The 21,463-nt window shown below is 43.0% G+C and overlaps 1 protein-coding gene across 1 annotated transcript in view; it reads right to left on the bottom strand.

Moving 5' to 3' along the window:
• The window catches only part of Hwt (SH2 domain-containing adapter heavyweight), a 272,150-nt gene extending 251,805 nt beyond the window's left edge, over positions 1-20,345 (bottom strand). Inside the window, exons 1-2 of the mRNA XM_076791075.1 lie at positions 20,038-20,345; positions 13,617-14,205 (exon numbers count right to left, since the gene is read on the bottom strand). Coding sequence (XP_076647190.1) covers positions 13,617-14,205; positions 20,038-20,345 — 897 coding nt within the window. The remainder of the gene's footprint in view (positions 1-13,616; positions 14,206-20,037) is intronic.
• Positions 20,346-21,463: the final 1,118 nt, after the last annotated feature.

Genomic DNA, 21,463 nt, shown 5'->3' with positions numbered 1-21,463 from the left:
GTTAGAGTGGGGGAACAAGTCTTGATCTGGCGACTATGGTTGTAACCTATAACCGAGCTTGTTCCCCTACTCTAATGTCTCCTTCTACCGCGCTATTCCCCGAGTTTCCGCAGAGAGGGGGTAGCTTTTCCCCTCGATTCGTGCTCCTTCCCCTCATCTGGCGACACTGACCTCCCCGACTGTAAATCGAGCACAAGTATAATAAATTACATTTTTGCAAAGCCCTATAGAAATTGGATAGAATAATAAAAATACTTTTCTACTACAGGATAAAAGCTGAAAGTGTTGTAACACGGCTAATTATAAGTAGAACGAGATATAACAAAAAATCGTAAAAATTTTATGTATACCATTCGCGCATTAAGGTGTTGTAAATTGAATCGAAGTTGTAAAAGAAATTTTTAAGCCACTATGTTACACAGAAATTTGACGAAACTCTTTTACGTCGCTGAGAATTGAATACAATTGTCCTGAGGTGCAATGTCCGCAATTGTACTAACACTTCGATGACCATCTATATAATTAGCGCTGAAAGGCACGTTCCAGGTTATCTATTAAAACTTACAGATATCTTGAGACCTTTAATCAGACTTCAAAATCTCATTAGCAGATATCGATACTACAAAAAGACCCTCTCAACAAGTTTCGCAATTTGTCCCAGCAGCGATTCTCCATTTAACGAGATTAAGATTGCAGGGTCGCCATCTTATGATATCCAAGACACCGTCTACTCAGATATACTGCAATTATTCACAATTCTCTCTTCCGGTTCTCTATGAAATATAAAACACGAATAATATTTGCGGTTCGTGCTACAATGTCCATTATCTGAATGTTAAGTAACTACGAATTGTTCGTAATTAAGATATAAACAGCGAATACTTGATTATAGAAGTTCATTATTTTGTAAATAATTGTGACAGTTGTAGCTAATTTGAATGCGCGAGCAAACTTGTAGTAGAGATTAAAGTACTAAGGGAAAGTTTTCCTTCGCTTCGAGGCCAAAATCGTGGAAAGTGACAATTTGCAGCGTTTGTTAATAAATAATGTTACGAGGCTCGTAGCTATCCTACCAGCGACGTATAAACGCGGAACTGCTTGAGGCCACTTCGAGTAATGACCTCTTCAGAAAAGGTAAAAGCTATCCGGGAAGTGAATTCGTCGTCTCCTCCTTTTTGGTTTGCCCAAACTTCCATTTTAGTGCTTACTGTAAACACTGGTTCAACGGAACAGCATTTTCGCTTCGCCGAAGCCAACGCCAATTTCCAAAATTATTATTAGCACTGCACGCCCGAGTATACCTTCGATGCGACGACAGTTCTCGTATTAAGAAATGTCCATGTACGCTAAATAAATGATGCGGAGTTGTAGAAAATATGGAAGCGAAGGATTCGTTTTGGAGGAACGTTAACAAGCAAAAATGAAATCCAAATTAGGTCGTAAACGTGAAAAATTATCGTCGAGAATTGAACGCTGATTTTCCGTTGAATTTCATAAGATAAGAGGCAAAAAGAACGAAACAACGTGCCAGTTGGGGCAAAATCAATAACACCATGGCGTTCACGTGTTGCTCTCATTTCCGGTTGCGCTTCGCAGCACCTAATGGACACGTTTCGTCCGCATTGTAAGCAGCACAGAACATCCCTGCATCGAGAACATTAATTTCACGTGACACAGAAGATAACATGACTCCCCTGGAAAAACGGAGCCAGAAAGCTGCAGTGAAGTCGGAATAAAAATGTTTCGGGTCGCACATATCTACTCGATTTAATTGAACATTGGAAAACAGAGAAAGCGCAAAAATTAGAAAAAAGATCCGTGAATCAGTATTTACATAGAAAAAAGAGCCTACGGAAGGTAGTGAATATTTGACAATCCACTGTACTTTTCAACTCGGAAAAGTCGTAAAATCCCTAACAAATATAGTATAACGTATGTAAATATAATTTTAATAGTTGAAGAAAAGCATTTTGTACCGTACAAGAACAATTTCGCGACACTTTAAAGCGCTTTAATGATGCTCGAAAAGCAAAACGTACAAACGAGAATGTTTGCAATGGATTCTATCGAGAATAACGCCTGTTCTGCGATAAATATTGCAGAATTACATGCATTCGCACGCGTCATGTTACAAGGAAACAATAGGAATTAGGGAACAATGGGGGAAGGGATGCGAGCGCGCGAACCTCTCCGTTGCCATTTCGAGGGAAAGAGCTTTTTCATAAATGAAAAAGTGTTGCACGCACAGTACCCGGCGAAAGTAATACACGGGGTAATTAAACTTTTTCAGTCCTCGCAACAGCACGGCCACGGCTGTGCGAGTCGAATAATATTTGACTTCAATTAGTATCGGGACTTTCGGGAAATGAAGGGACATCGTGAAATATTTTTCATCACATTACCGGTGCACGGGAGAAGTTTTCGCGCGAACGTTCGCGCCAGGGACGAGCTCCGACTGCGAAAATGACGGAAAGCGCGTGGGCCGCCGTAAAATAAAATTCACGCCGCGGAACGACCATTTTTGAAAGATTGAACGCGAGGCTTGGCGGGAATTGATTAAACGTCGCGGGCGAAACTGAAAAAATCACGTTTCCGCTTTACAGGCGAGGAGAAACTCGCTCGAAAAATCAAAAGTAATTTTATGTCGAACGAAGAAATCGCCCGGAACCCCGAACGCGCGCAAAAAAAAATTACAGGGAAGTAAGTATGCAAATTGGCAGAGTTTGCCTGTTCCGGCGACGAGTTAAATTAGTTTTTCCTCTAAAAGAACGTATTGCGCCGCTGATGCGTTCGTGAACGTTCAACCGGCTGCAAGACAGAACGATAATGGCGTCAGGGAGAGCCCATCGGGATGAAGCGCAGCAACGGCTGTAGTTCCTTGAAAATTCCGCCGTACACTATGCAACTGCCCGTATTTACATTGCTAATGAAATTTCATTTCCGCCTTCTATTCCTCGAAGTGGCAATGCGGAGGACTACTCCGCCGGGCCCCTGTGTTTCCTTTCGTTCTTCCGCTCGCCGGCCACTTATTTGACGCGTAAAAAGTTGCTTGGCACCGGAGGAAAGAAAGGAGCGCGACGATAATTGCCTGAAACTGGGCCAGCGTCTATGAGATCAATTCCCTTGCGAAAAATGACGAGCCATCCCCATCGGTTTTTCTCTTCCTTTCTGCTACACCGGCAGCCAAGTTACAACGACGCTTCATCTTAATATTCGTCCGAGAAACGAAACGTTCGTCGAGGTACATGCACTCAAATGCACTGTCGATGTTCTAGTCTCCGAAGATTCATGTCGGAGATAATCACGATTAATTCTTTAGTTTATTAGCTATAGCGGCAGTGTGGCCCCCAATTTTAGAATTTTACAATTCGTAAAACGTACGTAGTTGTAGGCGTTTGTAGGTACAGCCGGATGAGATTGTCAAAAGTGCCCCTAAAGCAAATTGATTTTCGGTCACACCATTCGATAGGGCTCCTAAAGAAACCCCTCTGTGACAAGTTTCAAATCGATACCCCTACCGCAAGGGTAGCTACAGGGCGAGAACCGTTTAATCAATTATGCTCTATTTCTTCTGTTCGGCGCAACAAAAAATTACGAAAAAATTCATGAACATTCTAACTGATAGCACACATGACAGTGAATTATTTCAGAATTTTTGGTTGCAAAATCGATTTTTAAAAAAGTCCGGAAACATAAAATTGCAGGTTTTATATTGTACTACGTTTAGGTTATTATTTCTTTTTTTTTTTTTGTGAACGTGTTTTCCGTAGTGCGACAAAACTAAATGTCACAGAAGCGTTTCGCCAAAAGTTCGTTTAATCGCCGTTAATGCCGCAGCCTGCAGTAAAGCAATTATTTTGCTTGCGATATCATTGAAGCCGTTTCGAACGTACCCGGCGAAGGATGAACGCGCGTACACCGTGTATGCACGTATATCGGAGACGACAAATGACGCCGGATTAATTTATTTACCAAGCAGGCACGGTAATTTCGTTGCAACGTTGTAACTAGATTACTTTCACACCGTGGCACGGCTGGATGCTTTCTGTCAGTTCACCCGGCAGCCCGGGATGCACTATCTTAATTAATTACTGCGTGCACGGAAGAACTTAATGAATTTCGTACAATGCTATGTCACGCTAACGAAGCGCACACGTGGATTCCGTTCGGCCGTTTGAAAAATGAAGTTTAATGAGGCGAGCAATTAACTTCGCCGGAATATGACACGGTCAATTAGTTTACTTCCGGCCGGTATTTGCGGAGTCAGGGATTTAAATTGTTCGTTACTGTATTGTACGCGCGTGTAATTTCGCCCAAGGCTTGTTCTCGAAAACGTTTGTTTCGAAACTCTAAAGTCGTGGAAACTGCAATGTGGTCAACACAGTGTTGCCGGATGAGGGGAGGGAGCATGAATTGAGGGGAAAAAGTTACCCTCTCTCTCCGGAATATGCACGACAGAGACGAAACGCACCACGTGACCGGGCCGCGGCGGAAGTGTGGGGAACAGCGCGGTAGAAGGGGAAATTAGAGTGGGGGAACGAGCCTCGATCTGGCGACTATGTGTGCACCACTTTTGTCGCGGGACGAATTAAATGAAAATTCTTGTTTCTCGTTCATAATTTCACAGAGACATGTAAATCTATAGTTGTCGACGAAACTATGTGGACAAACTGTTGCACAAAGATCAAATGAAGATTTTTCGGACAAATTTTGACTTTGTTGAAGGGTATCTGTGTCCCGCTTTTGTATTTTGATATAATTTTATGATGGATTCCCAGTTGACGCGGGCAACGTGAATTATAGTATGATTTATTAATGAAGAGGTATACGCTGCAGCGATGTATTTTAATCATCCTGATCCATCCAACAAGTTAAATTCGTCCTATCCGTTACGTGTACTCTCATAATTCAGAATTCATGGTAATTATATAAGCCCAGGATTCATTTCAATCTCTATGCCGCGACTTTATGGCCCCGAACTATGTTACCGTATTAAACTAGAATAAGGCACACAATATCTTCATATCCACGCCACTGTACCAAGAATAATTAAGTTTCCGAAACGGGAAACACGGTGGACCGCAGAACGCTATGGTTTCGCTCGTTTCGCGATCAAGCACTCAATTTTTAATGATGTGTGCGCTTTTGACGGCTTAGTGTGAACACTTTTGTTTTCAGATTTTTATACACTTGTAACAGAAATGAGTAGATGAAACGTGAGACGCTTAAATTAAAAGATATTAAATATCTAGTAAATATTAGGGGTACCCATAAGTAATCAATTATTTGCAAAGAATTTGTTTTGCCTTTGACTATAGATTATATAATAAATTAAGAAATAAAAATTTCAATTTACTACAAAGTTTGTTTTAGATTCCAAAGTAATTGATTACTTATGGGTCCCCCTAATATATAAACTGGAACGTAAGCAGACGCGTTTTTATTATTTAAAAGGTGCAACAGGAAATTATATTTGTAATTTTACGTATTTATGCTCATTTTTCCACAGATTTTTATATTTCACTGCAAGTTTCCATTTTTGTTCAATCCCCGGTGGAAGGTATTATAAGGCAACGGATGGAGCATTTGAAAAATGGAAACCTGTTCCACTTTTCGAATGAAAGGCATTGATGCATTTTTAGTGATATATTAAGGTTATATCGGGAAAGAGCTCGCTGGTAATTATTCTCGTCCTCTTTAGCGCATAACACGTTCTAATTTTGAAGAACGAACGCTATCTTTACGCGACCAAATATGCTTTATTAATACTAGACATTCAAGCGTCAAATCCGACGGCAGAATTCAACAATTCATTCGGGGCACTATAAATATTCCTTGGGTTATCTGTTACACTTTTAAGGTGTCTTTCCAATAGTCGATTATCGATTTTCCTAATAAAACGTTCGAATATTTAGAAAGAATCTCCGAATCTGTGTCGAGTGTGCGAATATTACAGATTGCTGGAACGAAATCTCGCTGGGAAGCGTTCGAAAGAATAAAACTCGGCTTTGCGGATGGCCACAATAAACATAACAGCAACTCTCGTCTTCCAGAAAACTACCAAGGAATCCGCTGTCGCAACAACAACGCTCCAATGTTTACGTTTGCATTCGGTAACCTACGTAAGCTGCCCTAGCTGTGTTTACTGGTTGCCCTGGTCCAAATCTACGTTTTAGATTATCAAAATGATAATATTTTATTTGTGAAAATTTTACTGTTTACTTGAAATATTATTTTCTTTCTAATTCTAGAACAACGATGATTTAAAATAGTATTTGAAATATTTCTTCTGCAAAATTTTACCCAGCTCTGGCCGTGAATGGCCGAAAAATAGTGATTCGCGTTCCGTGGGACACCCTCTATATTCTCGGCGAGGGTTCGCACTTAACGCAGAACAACACGTACAGGGCTTACGGTTAATTAGCACCGTGAATTAGCACCGCGTCCTCTCGTTAAACGTTCTTCATACTTGAGCAACCAGCCGGAAGGAGTAAAAAATTCTATCCTAAGTGTGCATTAACGGCCGCGGGGAGGATCGTGTACGCCTACGCATGAAATTGGTTGAAAAGCTTCCACGTGATACATAGAGGTTGTCATCCTCACAGAGTCCGAGCCGAATGCAAATGCCCGGTGGATAAAGAAGTTGCCCTGTGTGTGCGTCGCGAGGCGACTACTCAATGGCTTCAAACGACCCTCCCCTCCGAAAAAAAAGGATAACAGCGAGGCACCCGACACAATGTCCCGTATAATCTTTTTTTCGTGCTCCTCTTTCGCCCTTGCTTCAAAGGTAACCTTAGGAGCCGCTCCGTTCCAAATAAACACCGACGTTCCGTTCAATTAAAGGGGCAGCTCAGTTTAGGACACTAAAAACAACGCAGCTTTTGTGATTTTATTTTTTTAAGAAACCCCAAAGCGGTTCCTTTCGAAGCTTTCAGGATAATTTGTCTCGTATTCGAGAAACGTGTACTAATTTTTTCGTTGGAAAACATGTGGCATACAGGCTGATTCATCTCCGTAGGTCTTCAAGGTCTTTTGAAGGTCATCGATGGCTTTTTTGAATGGCACCATATATCTTTTACTTCATAGCACAGTAGCTGATTCCAAGGCGAGTTCAGCGATGGTTATCACCTTCAGATGACCTTCAAGACAACAACAATCACAATATTTTTTGTATCATCGTATTTACCTCCTCGAACCGTACAACTTTCCTCTTTTATATTTTCTTCTATATTCTAGCGTAACTTTGTAAAAAGATCGAGAAATTTTGTTGGCTTCTATTTTGAAGCCTCTATTTTCGCAATTCATCGTTCATTTTCTTCTAAAACGTTTTTCCACATGGAAAGAGGTCGCATGAAGTCATCATAGCGTACTTTCAGAAAAAATACAGTCTTAAGAGGATTATTTGCAACAGAAGAGAAATTTACGCTATAAAATTAATGGCCCTAAATTATTCTAATGCATTTTTCAAATTACGCATATTTTTGGTACAAAAGCCAAGCAACTATTTTTTGGAAGAGCGAATTTGTACGTAAATGGCAATATTTTCTAAAAGTAATATCCCAGCTCTAATATTATTTATAATGCCGAATATCCTGTGTAAACATCGATAGCTAAACCCTTGAATGCATCAGTAACTCAATATCAGCTTTTCAGATAGCCGTGACAAAGCCAGCGGCGAGATCGAAAGATGCACCCGTGCAATCGAAAACATTGCAGAAGGGGCTCGTATGAAGCACGAAAAAAGCGAAGCTCTCTCCGATAATCGTTCAACCTGTCTGTCACCTTTCGTCCCATTCGCTGCTATCGCAAACGCCAATCGCATTACAGTGCACGCTACGTTCCGCACGGTTGTTGAGCAATTTTTCAAACATCGATACCTTCGGAAAAACTATTTGATTTTACTCGCGTGCACCTGCTGTTCGTAATTACACAAAAAAGCCGGACCATTAGAGGCTCCTAACGGCGCGCTAATGTCACTGGTACAGAGATAAAATAACGTCACCGCCATTAGGACGTTCCAGCAAATGACTCTATCCGTGAAATTCGATGTGCTGACAAATAACAAGAATCGATCTTAATTCCGATAAACAAATGGCGGCTATAACCGTCACAAATTGGTTTCAAAACACTAACAGAAATTGTATTAGCCGATTCTTATTTAGAAGCATCCTAGAAAAATTGTATTAAATAACGGTGTATGATTTTAGAGAAATAAAAATATCTGCAGTTGCAAATGTGAAAACGTGTTAGCACGAACTGCGATTATACTGAAGATAAAATAGGATTACGGGCAATTTGAAACAATGAAAAATGTTTTACGGTTGTTTGACGGCTGTCCGATTAATTTAGCGGCGAAGCTACTGTCAGTGTCTGACCAATGTCGCTTGTGCTACTGGAACACGTACAGCGTGAAAGTATACCGCGCGGAGATACAATGAATTATTCATCCAATAGTTTCCAATAGTGAGTTCACGCTTACTAGAAAATATGCACATTTATTTATTATCTTCTGTATTATTATACCATGTATTAAATACAGTAAGTTAAATATAAATCGCGAGAGTGGAAGTAAATGTTTGATGCTGAATACCATTTTTCAATAAGTGATTACTGGACTGCGGATCTTTATGCAAAATGAAAAATGTTTTCATCGATTGCAAGACGCAGGAGCGAAATAAAAATTTACTTCTTCGTTTAATTATTTTATTAAGTTGGAACCAATACGCTGATATATATGAAATCCGCAGTCTAATAATTACGATTAGATTATTTTCTTGTAATATTCGAGCAAGATCTGACGTATATATTTTTAAACAAACATACCACCGAGGACCCAAAGTTTTTTAACCGGTACGATATTGGCAATCGTCATCTCCAAAGTGTACGAAATACAATCATTATTCGAGAGTCGCTGTGTTTCATTCATTTTAACTATAGTAACTGCTTCGCGTCGGCTGTATAATGATTTTCAGCTGCGCCGACCAGCATTTTCGGAATTCATGAACCGAAACGCGAATTCTCTCGAAAGCGAAGTATTGCGATGGGGGTACGGGCGCTCGCGTTATTATTCAACAAGAGAAAAGGTAATATAAAAAATATTTTCCGGCGTCGCGTCGGCGCTCGGTAACCTACATCCCGCGGCCTGCCGGAAATTTCAGCCCCGGCGTAACGTCATACCGTGAAATTCATTTAAGAAAGTTCGTCTGCGGGCGAATATCACAAAAGCGACATGCTTCGACTGTTTCGTATTCAAGAACTTGCTGTAACTCCATCTTGCCTCGATTTAAATTCCCTCTTCCCGGGGATGAATCTCTGGAACCGTCTTATCTCGGGCACCATCGCAGGTGCAATCTTCGTCACCGGCCCGGCGACATGTTTCCGCCACAATAAGGCCAAGAAATCCTTCCCCTAATACACGATTCTCTCGTCCGGTGACCACAAGGGCTGCTATGCAACCCTCGAGGGAGTACACCGCCATGAAACTTCAAAATGATTGGTAAAATTAAACATTTTTTTGCAGTAACCTGTGAAATGAAATGAACATATCTTTTCCGGGATCAAAATTGTTACAGGTCTTAGAGAAATTGTATACTTCAAGCATTCACAACTTCGCCATTTTTACGATTTAAAACGAATCCTTTCGCAGCCATGTTTCCGAAGACGCGTACTTCAAGGAGATTGGTTAAATTCGGTTTTCTCAAAATTCCTGATCGGAATAGCCCCTGAAGGGACATCGGTCGAACGAATCCGGGCTGCGAGGACCGAGAACGAAATTCGTATGCGATATCGATTCCGTGGAACGACGAACGGGCGACGCGAAAATGGAAAAAAATTTTTTACAACCGTGCCGTTCGGCGAAAATCATTTTTGAACGGACATTTTCCGAGCTACGTACAGTCCTGTGAATTTCGCCGGTACGTTACACAGTTACCGTGGTCTGCGCTCATTTCGACGTTAATTGGTAATATGTTCGCTGGCCCGCGGATATTTATGCGGCAAAAACTGCTCCTCGAACTGGGCAACAAGAATGCAAATTGCACGGTGAAATTATGCAGGGTATGGTATTCGCATTACATCATTATCTCCAGAATTTATTTGAAACCTCGGGGCTTAAGCAATCTTTGTACCGTGTTAGCGAACTGTGGAATATTAAACACGAAGTTGCGGAGATGTTGCTGTAAATAATTTTCAATAGAATATGAAATGTAATAAGGAGAATGAGGGAGGGGCTAAGAAGATTCGAAGTTAAGCTTTCGAGACTTATTAAAACGGGATTGCTTCCATTTACTAAAAGCATCTACATAATTCGGTACAGCATAATTGCGTCTTTTATTCTCCAATTGTTATTGATGACCTGATTCCCAGGCGTATCGTACGGATCGATACAGCACGAAATAATCGAACACTCTCTAGCAAATTGCTTCAAAAATGTTGAAAAAATCGCACAGCTGTTTTTATCAATCCCAGCTTCTGGGAAATTTTATGTTTCATATAAAGAACCTCGAAAATGTTAGGTTTACGAAGTCGAAACAAAAATCAACTATGTTTCTGTTCTATTTTGACTGCAAAAAAACCTTCTCTCTAACGAAAGAAATTTTTAACTCGTTCCGCGTTTTTCTAAAATAACCTACGAAAACAAAAGTTTGCAAGCAGACCTGCAATCCAGTTTCGAGTACGAGAGGTAAGTTTACTTGAATCCGTTGGTTGTACCAAAAAACTTCATCTCACGATATATACAGGTGCGTTTACCCGGTAATGTTAATTAAGCACGATTTTGCCTCGTTCGTTCCTTGTTTCCGCGATACGCCACGGAAGAAGCACAACGGTGCACGAGCAGAAAAAAAGGAAAAGCATGCACGCCATTGGCAGTGAAGCGATCAACGCGAGGACTCGTCTACATGCTAAGTGGAACACCATACTCAGCCCCGCTTCTCTCAAAGGGTTCAAACTTAAAGCTGTTCCCGAAGTAGAACTCGTTGTCGCTCTACTGCCTCCTGCAGAGCCCTCGCGCGGGCGAGCGAGCTGGCCCGGGCCTTCATTTATTACAGCCACTTTAATCAACAAAGACTCGCGTCGTCTGGCCGATAGCGGCAATACTGGAATCCAAATGTCGGATCGGTCAATGTGTCCGACGATAGTAACCCCGTAACTCGTTCCAAATTACCTTGAGGGCCACGGTGACGGGTGTAAAAGCATCGATAAATTCAACAATTGTTTCCAGTATAATGAAAGTAATTTAATATGTAATCGAATGGACGCACCGTTTACAAATTCATGTTCAACGACGTGAGCGACCAGTGGAACAAATTTTATCTTTTCAGTTTCGAATCCATCGATTCAATTGTTTTGTTTCTTTGTTCGGGTGGCGATTCGGCAGTGTTAAAAATGCAATCGGAGAAATCGGAGAATGCGTGAAGCGCCGCTATTCAGCCCCGCCGCGTTGAAAATGACGTTTTATAAAAATCCGGCACGGTGAAATCCAGTATTTGAGAAATAAGAACATTTTATTCCAGCCGGGATCGTTTTTCAGGCTGAATCTAAAGACCACGATGTATGGAGGAGAGCACGTGTCGGAGAAGCACGTGCGTGCATTAAGGCCGCTACGTGGCCGCTATAGTCGTCGGCGCATTGACGTCCGAGAGTCCTGAAGTGCTGCCAAAGTGCAGCGAGAATCAGTTTTCGAGAGTCAGCGAATTGAAAGTTCTGGGGAGCGGTGGGAGGGAGTCTAAAGCGTTTAAGGCCGGGGTTGAGAGCAAACATGCTGTTGAAGTAGACTTTTAATGAAACACTGTGAGAAGCGCACCCTTACTGCACAAAATACTCCGTATGCTGCATAGAGCATGTCTAAATCCTATCAGATACCTGTGCGCGGACGATGCTAGTCAAATTTGGAATACCATTTTATTGTTCGACTATCGCTCCTGCGAATCAGTCGCGGGATCATCAAACTGGAACAGTTTATTTTGATTTTGTTTGTTCTTTTGTGCTTCTCTGTTGCTGGGTATACAGGGTGTTCGACTACAGGTGGGAGAAAATTTAAGGGGTGGTTCTCCAAGACGATATAAGAAGAAAGTTAACCCTTAGCACTCGAATGGCGACTATAAGACATTATTACATTATTATTACTATATTACATTATTAAATCTGTTTGTATTTAATAAATTACTAAACATTTCAGGATTCTACGAGTAAATCGCACCATTTTCGTATACATAACACGAAAAAGAATATATAGAAGGAAAATATGGAAGAAATGTTTCGTTTTGGAGTTAAAATAGCTTCGAGTGTAAAGGGTTAAGAATAAAAAGAAATTGCGATTTCGGCTTCATTTCTTAGTTATTACTAGAGTGCGGATCTTTATGCAAAATAAAAATTTTCTACCTGAATTGCAACAGACTGGAGTAAAATAGAAATTGATTTTCTTTCTTAATATGTTTAATAGCTTGGAAATAATGTAACAGTATTTAAAAATTTTTCTAATGTTATTACTGTTTTAAAATACGCCTACCCATTTTTGTCATAAATGCATAAAATCCGCAGTCTAGTTATTAACAATTAAAAATTCGCCTAAAATGCGGCAACCCGGCCAACAGAGGTGTACGTGGCTCACGTCATAAAGGCGCGCGACGGTCACATACAAAAGGGGGTCCTCGCTCGCACCCAATGGTTAGGCTGTGACGTCACACGCTTTAGCCAATAATAAATTCGTCTAGAACCGAAAATACGTGTGGAATGAACCAATCGGACACGCCGAATTCTTGCCAGGCGACTTCTTGCGAGGGACACGGAGTATCTGTCACTTGATTCGTTACTGTCGCGCGCCTCTATGACGTACTCAACGTACTGTCGGCCTGGTTGCCGCATTTTAGGCGGATTTTTAATTACTAATAACTAAACAATGAAGCCGAAATCTCAATTTTTTACTCTTCATTTTCGTCTTGCATTCTCATGGAGAAACACCCCTTAAATTTTCTCCCACCTGTAGTCGAACACGTATATCTGAAATTTATGGTACTCAAGGTCACGTGTAGGTCATGATCTTGGATAAATCCTATGGGTAACTACTACGTCACGATGATGAAAATATGTACTCCCATTTAATAATACATCGATGACCTTGCAATCTCAAGGAATTCCCTGCCGACATGAATATTTACTTTGCTGAGACAAAAAACTTCAAATTGAATAACAGCTGTGCATATATCTTTATGCAAAATAAAAATTTTCTGTCGGCATTGCAACAAACTGGAGTGAAGTAGAAATTTATGTTCTTTCTTAATAAGTTTAATAGGCTGAAGATAATATAACAGTATTTTCAAATTCTTCTAATGTTTTTACTGTTTTAAATTACATCTACTCATTATTGTCATAAATGCAATAAAATCGGTTGTCTAGCGATGGGCTGTGAGTGTACTATAAGGGATGAATAAAGAATAGAATGCCCTATCGTTGTGGTACCAAGCGGTGACAAGCGAACAACTTCAAAGAAGAGGGGGGTAGCGATTTCCTTATTTCGGAACAAACAACGTCGCCCTATATCGGAACAATACTGTACAAATTGTACACTACACCATTAACACCTGGAAGGGAGAGAGAGAGAGGGAGCATCCACTTACCTGTTTCCGCAGCGGAGTGGCGCACTCGTCCTTGGTCCTCTCGAATCGTTCGAACTTGAAGCTGTTGCTCCTGTACAGTTCGTTGTCGCTTTGCTGCCTCCTGCATAGCCTGCGCGTGAACGCACGGGGCCTGCAGGGCGCGCACTCGGTTGCCAGGCCCCAGTGCAGGTGCAGCATCGCGAGTTCCGCGGTGCACCTGGCCATGGCGCAACCGGCGCGTCTGACGCGGCACTTGACGCGCTTTATCCGACCCTCGTGCTGCGGCTTATGGCTGCACGGCTGCGAGCCGCTGCCGCTGCAATCGCACGTGCGACGCGACCGACGCTGCTTCACCGTGTGCGAACACGGTTTCACTTCCTCCTCGCACTCGCACTCGATCGCCGCCGCTTCGACCCCTGCCGCGCCCGCGTGAGTGCAATTTATTCGCTCGATGCACTCGCACGGCTGTTGCTGTTGTTGTTGTTGCTGTTGCTGCTGCTGGTTCGACTGGCCCGCCGCAGAGAAACTCGGTGAAGAGGGTTGCACGGACACTCGACGACGGGTACCGCTGTAGGCCGCGTGACGGCAAGGTCGTTCTGGACACTCGCATCTGCGAACACGCAACAACAGCTTTGTTAATGTCCGAACGCTGGTTTCCCAAAATCAGCCAAGTACTTAAACGGGGTGCCCCAAAATTTTACTTCCTTCGAGGGGGTGATTCCCAAGGTCATTCGTACGTCGAGTGCCACGTTAGGGTGAATCAAACAAAACGGACCACTCGAATATCTCGGTGGATATTGGTGATAGAAGCGGCGCATAATCTGATGTAAACAATTTTTGGATCCGAAGAGGTCATCCGAAGGTCAAATTCGTATTTTTAAGCGTAACAATTTATTTTTTCTTTGTCTGTATTAGAGCGTTGTACGAGGCGTACGATGACCTGTTGATGAACGTCATTCAAGGTCACTGAAAGCCAACTGCACATACGAGTTAGTACACCTCGGAGTTTTATGGTAATGATGTGGTCTGACGAGTTTCTGTAGTGGGCTATGATTAGCAACAAGGACCAATTCGGTGACGTGTTCATTGATAGTGATGGCTCTTCGTGCGTTTCCGACTCGAGCCGAGCGAAAAGCCCGAGCCGCTTGGTGCGCAAGGACTGCGACGAGTGCTCGAGCTTCTCGAGCATTTCGAGCCGACTTCGAACCGCTTTGGAGCTCGAGAGGAATCGGTTCGGAAAAAGCCCGTGCGCCCAGTGACAATGCAAGCAATAAGTCGTAGATGAAAATTTAAGTGGGGGTGTGGCCTTTGGATCTTGTCATGGCAGAGTCTACTGGTATCAAGTTTCTCTTACGCAACCTGTTGCGACCAAAATTAACGTTTCAAAATGGGCAGAAAGTAGTATCATCCACGAATTACCTCGCAATCAACGTGATAAATTAGAGTTGAGTCTAGCACCTGCAAAACTATGTTCCGGAAACCAGCAGAGGAGCATGAGGCGAGGATCTGAATAACCGACTTGTTAGAATTGAAGGCGAAATTCCGAAAATTAATCCCGAAAGAGACATTAACGCAGATCTTTGTGCAAAATAAAAATTTTCTGTATAATTTGCAACACAGTGGAGTAGAAAAGAAAGTTATTTTCTTTTTTAAATAGGCTGAAACTAATGCAACAACATTTTCAAATTCTGCCAATATCTTTGCTGTTTTAACTTACATCATGTTCATTAGTTTCATAAACGCATAAAATCCGCAATCTGCTCAACACCAACCAAATCACAATAACTCGATTACGAGGCAACAAGGGGTGTTTGAAACTAGTCAAACTGAGACCCAGTCCGCTGCTCGGTCGAATAAGCCTGACTGAACACTGATGCAGAAACGTAATCCTAATTGAGACCCAACTATCCGTTCCCAGGATAGTTTCCATTATGCGTGGGCGATCGACGCCGGGGCCCACGCGCGGAATTCACGAGATTCATCCACGTGTCCAGCGGCGGTTTGTTCGTCAGATCGGAACCACGCGAACCGGAAACGATCGGTAACCGAACCAGTCCCATCGAGCACGATGAGCTCTAATTTGCCTTATCCGACTTTGGTTAAACCCTGCCGCGGTCTGATCGGTTCGGTACCGTGCCCGGACGTATCCCGACGAACCATGTCGGACCCCGAAGCTTCCTGTCGCTGACAGCAACCTCCAAGTTTCCCCACCTTCTGCCGGATAACTTCCGGCGAGTGCTATCGGTATCCTGCTTTAATCAGGAACATCTTGTACCCGCCAGATATCCCATTCGCGTGTATCGTGGCCCACCTGTATCTGACTCGTTTGACTTCGCCCGGACCGGACGTGACCTCTGCTCCTGTTGTCTGCCCTTTTGTGTTCTGATTCGTCGTAGAAACGTGACGGGCTTCGAAATTCGAACCCCCGCGAGGATAGGGCCGGGACTAAACAGTGCTTTGCTGCAGCCTAGCTGCTCCCACGGCTGTTTGCTTCCTCTGCCTCTTCACTTTTGTTGCTCCAGTCACTTACAAGGGTCGATCCTGAAGTGACATCTCCGGATCTTAATGAAACTTTGGGAGGATGCAGTTCTTGCAAAAATATTGCACGAATATTTTTCCTTGCGGTCATCGTTCCTACTCAAGGGGTGAAAACAGCCCTCAAATGTTCGGGGTTGGAACCATATTTGGTCGCATATCTCGGGAACTATTACGGCTAGTCCAAGCGAATAATTTAAAGACAGTCGATAAGCTGAAGAGCCACCATTAATGAAATTAAGCCCGAATTATGTAGAGGTGTGACGAAAAATTGGGTCGAACGAACGCTTGAATGAATAAAATGAAGAAACCAGATAATATTTTGTATGTTATTACCGTCTGAAGACTTTCGACATTCAGTTCGGATAACTTTATAATACGGCCGAACGGTGAACAATAGTCGAGCTCTCATTTCCGTGTTGTACATTAAATCGGCCGGAACGTTTAAAACTTGTGCAACAAAGTGGGTCGTAAAGCGGGGGAAAAATGGAGTACTGTAATCGTCCGGAAGTTTCTCGTTGAAACTGGGCGACGACATAATGAAATATTGAAACACATAATACCTTTTATCGTTCCATCAAACGACGACGCCCGGAATCGCGGAATATTACAAAGGGTCCGTTGAAAATGTGAGAACGAAAATTGGATTCTCGGGTTTCTTTCGGGGTGTAGAATTTTTCGATGATGCGCTCGAGATCGGTGTCAAGTGCCGAGACTAAATATGTCCCTTTCGCGGAGCTGTTACGAGAGGTTGGATTTAACGCGAATTTTCGCAAAATTGTGCCAACCATTTACGATGCCGGCGCGAACGATCGCGTTACACGCGTGCAAAAATGATGCCGGACATCGAATTGCACGCGTGCCGCGCAATCACAAAGGCGAACGCGGTATAAACACATTCGCGTAATGCGCTTTCCGTATTACGCGAAAAATACCCTATTGTCTCGCGATCTTTTGGCCCCGCGAGCTCGAACATGCAATGATTGCAATTAATCGTTAATACTATATATATATCCCCAGCGCCGTTCGCGTTGACTTAAACTGAATAAACAATTTTAGTTCGCGTTTTATGGAACTCCGAACGAGATACATTGATTCGGTAATTTATAGCAAAACGAAGTTAATGTGAATTTAAATTCGCACGGGTGAAATTGAAATCAATATCAAAAATGAAATGTACTTTATTTACTGATGTTTGCCGTTGGTGTTGCAAATATTAATTACACGCTTCAGAAATGTGCATTTCGCTTATTCGCAACCACCCGAAGCTCGAGTACCGTGTAACTCGTAATTCTTGCCTCGTGTAAAATGCAATTTTTTAAATATTTTCCAATAACACGTCCGCTGCGCATTTTTCTTAACTCAAATAACTTCTGTTCATAGCACCGGACGTTTTATAGATGTTTAAGTGTTTAATTTTAACACAACGACATAACTGAACGGTCACATCGCGCCGACCCGAGGATAAACTGCGTATTAATGGCTATAATACTGATAGCATTAAATCTCATTAAAAGTAATTACGCGACGCATTCCCCCTTGCACTCGTAAATTAAGATCTTATCGGCGGGCTCGTCTGTTATTATTACACCACGGTAAAAGTGTCATTAACCCTTAACTATACGGCATATCTCAGAAAAATCGCGAAACGTAGCCACACGATCACACGTAAACTGCTCGTTAATGGTTCAAAACCATTATCCGAATTGCGAGAATTTTTTGTTGGCGAGGAAACAAGTTTATCCAATCGTCGACCATATTGTTAACACCTCGAAAACGTTAAGAGTTCATCTTTATCATAAGGTGTTTGCATAAATCGAATTTCATTGGGTTTCGCGGACACTATGATGAACTTTCACACAGCAGTTGTGGTCTCGTTAATTATATTTGTTTTGTGGTGTTTCTTGGGATGGGGATTCGGCAGTGAACGCGTTAATTGAAAATGTCAGTGATTCCAGATTTCAGTATTGATTAAATTCAACACTGATACAAACACTGAATAGCGAATTGGTCGTGCGATACGATTTTAATAGCGTGCGACCGATATTTCGAAAAAAAAACACACTCCGTCACCGGAATGCCAGCGGATTTCGAAACGGAAGGATAATTCTACACGAATGAATAACTTGAAAAAAAATGGAATGCATGTTCCTCGCACGAGACTTCACATCGGAATAAATGGAACCTGAAAATTGGTCAGAGACGCGTGTATTTGAGCACCGCTTAGTTTATGTGTCTGATCATCCCACTGATGTTAACATGCTCAACAATGCCAGTGGCCATGACAACAACGCCATTGTTTAAACTAATTCCATAAATATAGTGACGGCTGAAACATAAACACCAAAAACGTCGATAACAGGATGATGAATATCCCGTGTCAGTAGAAATGTCCGACAATAGTCAGACACGCTGGAGAAGTGCATGTTTGCCCTACTAAATCTGAGAACCGTTCCACAATTTTGATTCGTTTTCGGTACAAATCAGTCCTGAGAAAATTTCGCCCTCAGGTTAGTAATTAATAGGTTGGATTTTATGCATCTATGACAAATTTTAGAAGATCAAATGCAAAATAATATGGATATTTATGACATTTAAAAAATTTGTATTATTTTCAGCTCTCTAAAATGATTAAAATAAAGTATAAATATTTATGTAACTTTATCTTGCAATCGATACAATTTTTATTGAGCATAAAAATTCGCAAATTAGTTTACAAAAATTCAAGACAATCGAAGTGGTCGCGAACTCAGCAACACAGCACAGCCTATATTGAATTTTCACAACAGTCCTCCATAAACACTGTAAAAAGAGTATTCGTATAAAACTTTGCCCTACTTTGAGTACAAAATCATTCATTTGCAAATTTCATCCGTAGCTCGCCAATAAGTTTTGTGTGCTCGAGATGCATTCGCTCGAAGATATTATTTTCCAAAGACTCCAGACAATTGAATTATCCACGAACAGAGAGGACAGTAAGAGAGTACATATCTTATCGAATTTACAAAATACTTCCACAAATCGGGAAACTGAGAACACCCCTACAATTCTGACTTCCTTTCCGCACAAAATCATCCCAGCGGCAATTTCACCGTCGTCAGCTCGAACCATAGTCAAGATACATTCGCTTGAAAGTATCTCCTCAAAAAGACTCGGGAGAATAGAACTATCGACGAACAGAGGAGACACGGTAATAACGTAGAATCCACACAGTAATTCCAAAGTATCGATTCCCTCGTAAACTCTGTAGATCACCTAAGGACATTTCTCCAGGACTTCGACTTATTCCTCCTCCTTTCGAGAATGCTACCTTCGCATTGGGCAAGAAACAAATACACAAATCTGAAAAGCATCTAACAAAATCTCCCTACAACGTCGACTAATTTTCCGTAGAAACAAAAATCCCACCCTCGACCTACAACAAACTGTACATCGGAACTTCGTCCATCGAAGTGATGACCGTAGAAAGTTGAACACGAGCATAGGTTCGTGCACCGAGCTACCTGTAGAACTCGATCGTAAGAAAGCAACCTATGCTGTTCGGGTCGGGTCGGGTCGTCAGTCAATAAACCCTGTTAATCCGGCATAATAGAATCACGCGAGTGTTTCGACCCCCAGCACACGCAACACGCATCGGTTAGCCCGTGCACCGGTGCTAGACGACGACGACGACGACGACGACGTGAATCGTTCGAAAGGGTTGGAAGGGTTAGCCAGGGTTAAGAGTCGCGTTGGCCCCGGTGTCCGGGTCCCGTAAATGCGATCAACACGTCGTTAGTGTGACCTTCGTGCCTTCCACCCCTTTGTCGCGGAATGGTTCGGGACGCGTGGGTGCCTCGGGGGTGGGCCAACAGCTGTAGGAGAGATCGCGGGTTTGCCGAGGATCGGGCCGACGGCGTTTATTTACCTGCGGACTCGACGCAGGGCCGAGGTACGCGGCGGTGCGTGCGGACAGGGCTGCGAGTCGGGTGGACAGTCGCAGTTGGTAACCGCGGGTCGGGTACGACGAACCCTGATCAGAACCGGGTGAACCGGGCACGGCTGCACCTGGCAACCGCACACGATTGTCTGCGGTCCGCCGCGGGACTTCCGGCCGCCGCCGCCGCGTTTCGCGCGTTGGTCCACGTGCAGCTGACACGGCTGCATAGGGCAGCCACACCGGGCTGCTGCACCGCGACGCCCGGCGCCTTGTACGCGTCTCCACACCCGCTCCATTCAACGACCGGCGTGCGACTAACAAATGCGCACCCCACACCACCACCGAGACCCGACAACGTCACCGACGCGCCGCGACCCGACCCGAGGCCGGCTCGATCAGAGTCGGCGAACCTCGGCTACCGACGCCACCCCCCTGTCAGCAGGGGCGCACCGACCCCCGAATCCGACCACCCACCCGGCCAGACGACGGGTACTCGAGATACGCGACCCTCTTCCGACGCACAGTAGGCCAGAATCGCGGAAAGCTCAACAAAATTCATGTCTCTGTTAATTGCACGTTATCGGTTGCAAACAGAACGGTTTTAAGGGCTCTTTGGGCTCGTGGAATTTCATTCTGGTAGGTATTACTTGTTTGTTGGGACGTGAAACTGTTTTTGTAAAACTACCCTTACAGGGGCTGTATTCCAATCTGAGAAATTGGTACTTTGCTATAATAATTGATTTCGAATAGATTTTGAGCAACTAATGTCTTGTGGACGTACCCCCCGAAGTTAATAGTTGAGGAGATAATGGTAGCGAAAGTTACCAACGAATTGGTAGCGAATTACGACTTTAGTAAGAAATAATTGCCTGCACTACAAAAATCCATTCTTAATTGCCAAGAAAGTATTCGCTTAGAAATTGGTACAAGAATGGTACATTGCTCCAAGAGACTTGAACTTTACTATTATTTATTTAAGATCAGATATAAATCTGTGCCCTTTTTGGTCTATCTCAATCAAGTATTAGCTTACAAATAAACATAATTTTAACTTGTTTCATGACATGAACATTTTTATTTAATTTCGCCTGTTTTAATGACATGGCCCACAGTGCGTCGACCCGCTCTCGCTCTGCCCTGATTTCGCATGGAGACACGTGCGCCGCGTCGCCGCCGCCGCCTCGGTGATCTCGTACCTTGTGAGTATTTGTTTTTCGAGTTTTTGTTTTGTCTTCTTTTACAGCGGGCTCTTTGTTTCAGTATAATTGTTCCGAGTTGTCTTTGCGCTGTAACGACGACGTCGACACAGTCTCTTCGCGGCGCACGCTGCTGATGCAACGAAGGTGGAGAGAGGTCGGACGAGGTGCGCGATGGAGATTAATGCGTGAAATGGGGTGCGAAAGTTGTCGCGACT

Source organism: Halictus rubicundus, chromosome 7, assembly GCF_050948215.1.
Source record: "Halictus rubicundus isolate RS-2024b chromosome 7, iyHalRubi1_principal, whole genome shotgun sequence".
NCBI classification, from domain to species: Eukaryota; Metazoa; Arthropoda; class Insecta; order Hymenoptera; family Halictidae; genus Halictus; species Halictus rubicundus.
This window is presented reverse-complemented; position numbering and strand designations above follow the sequence as displayed.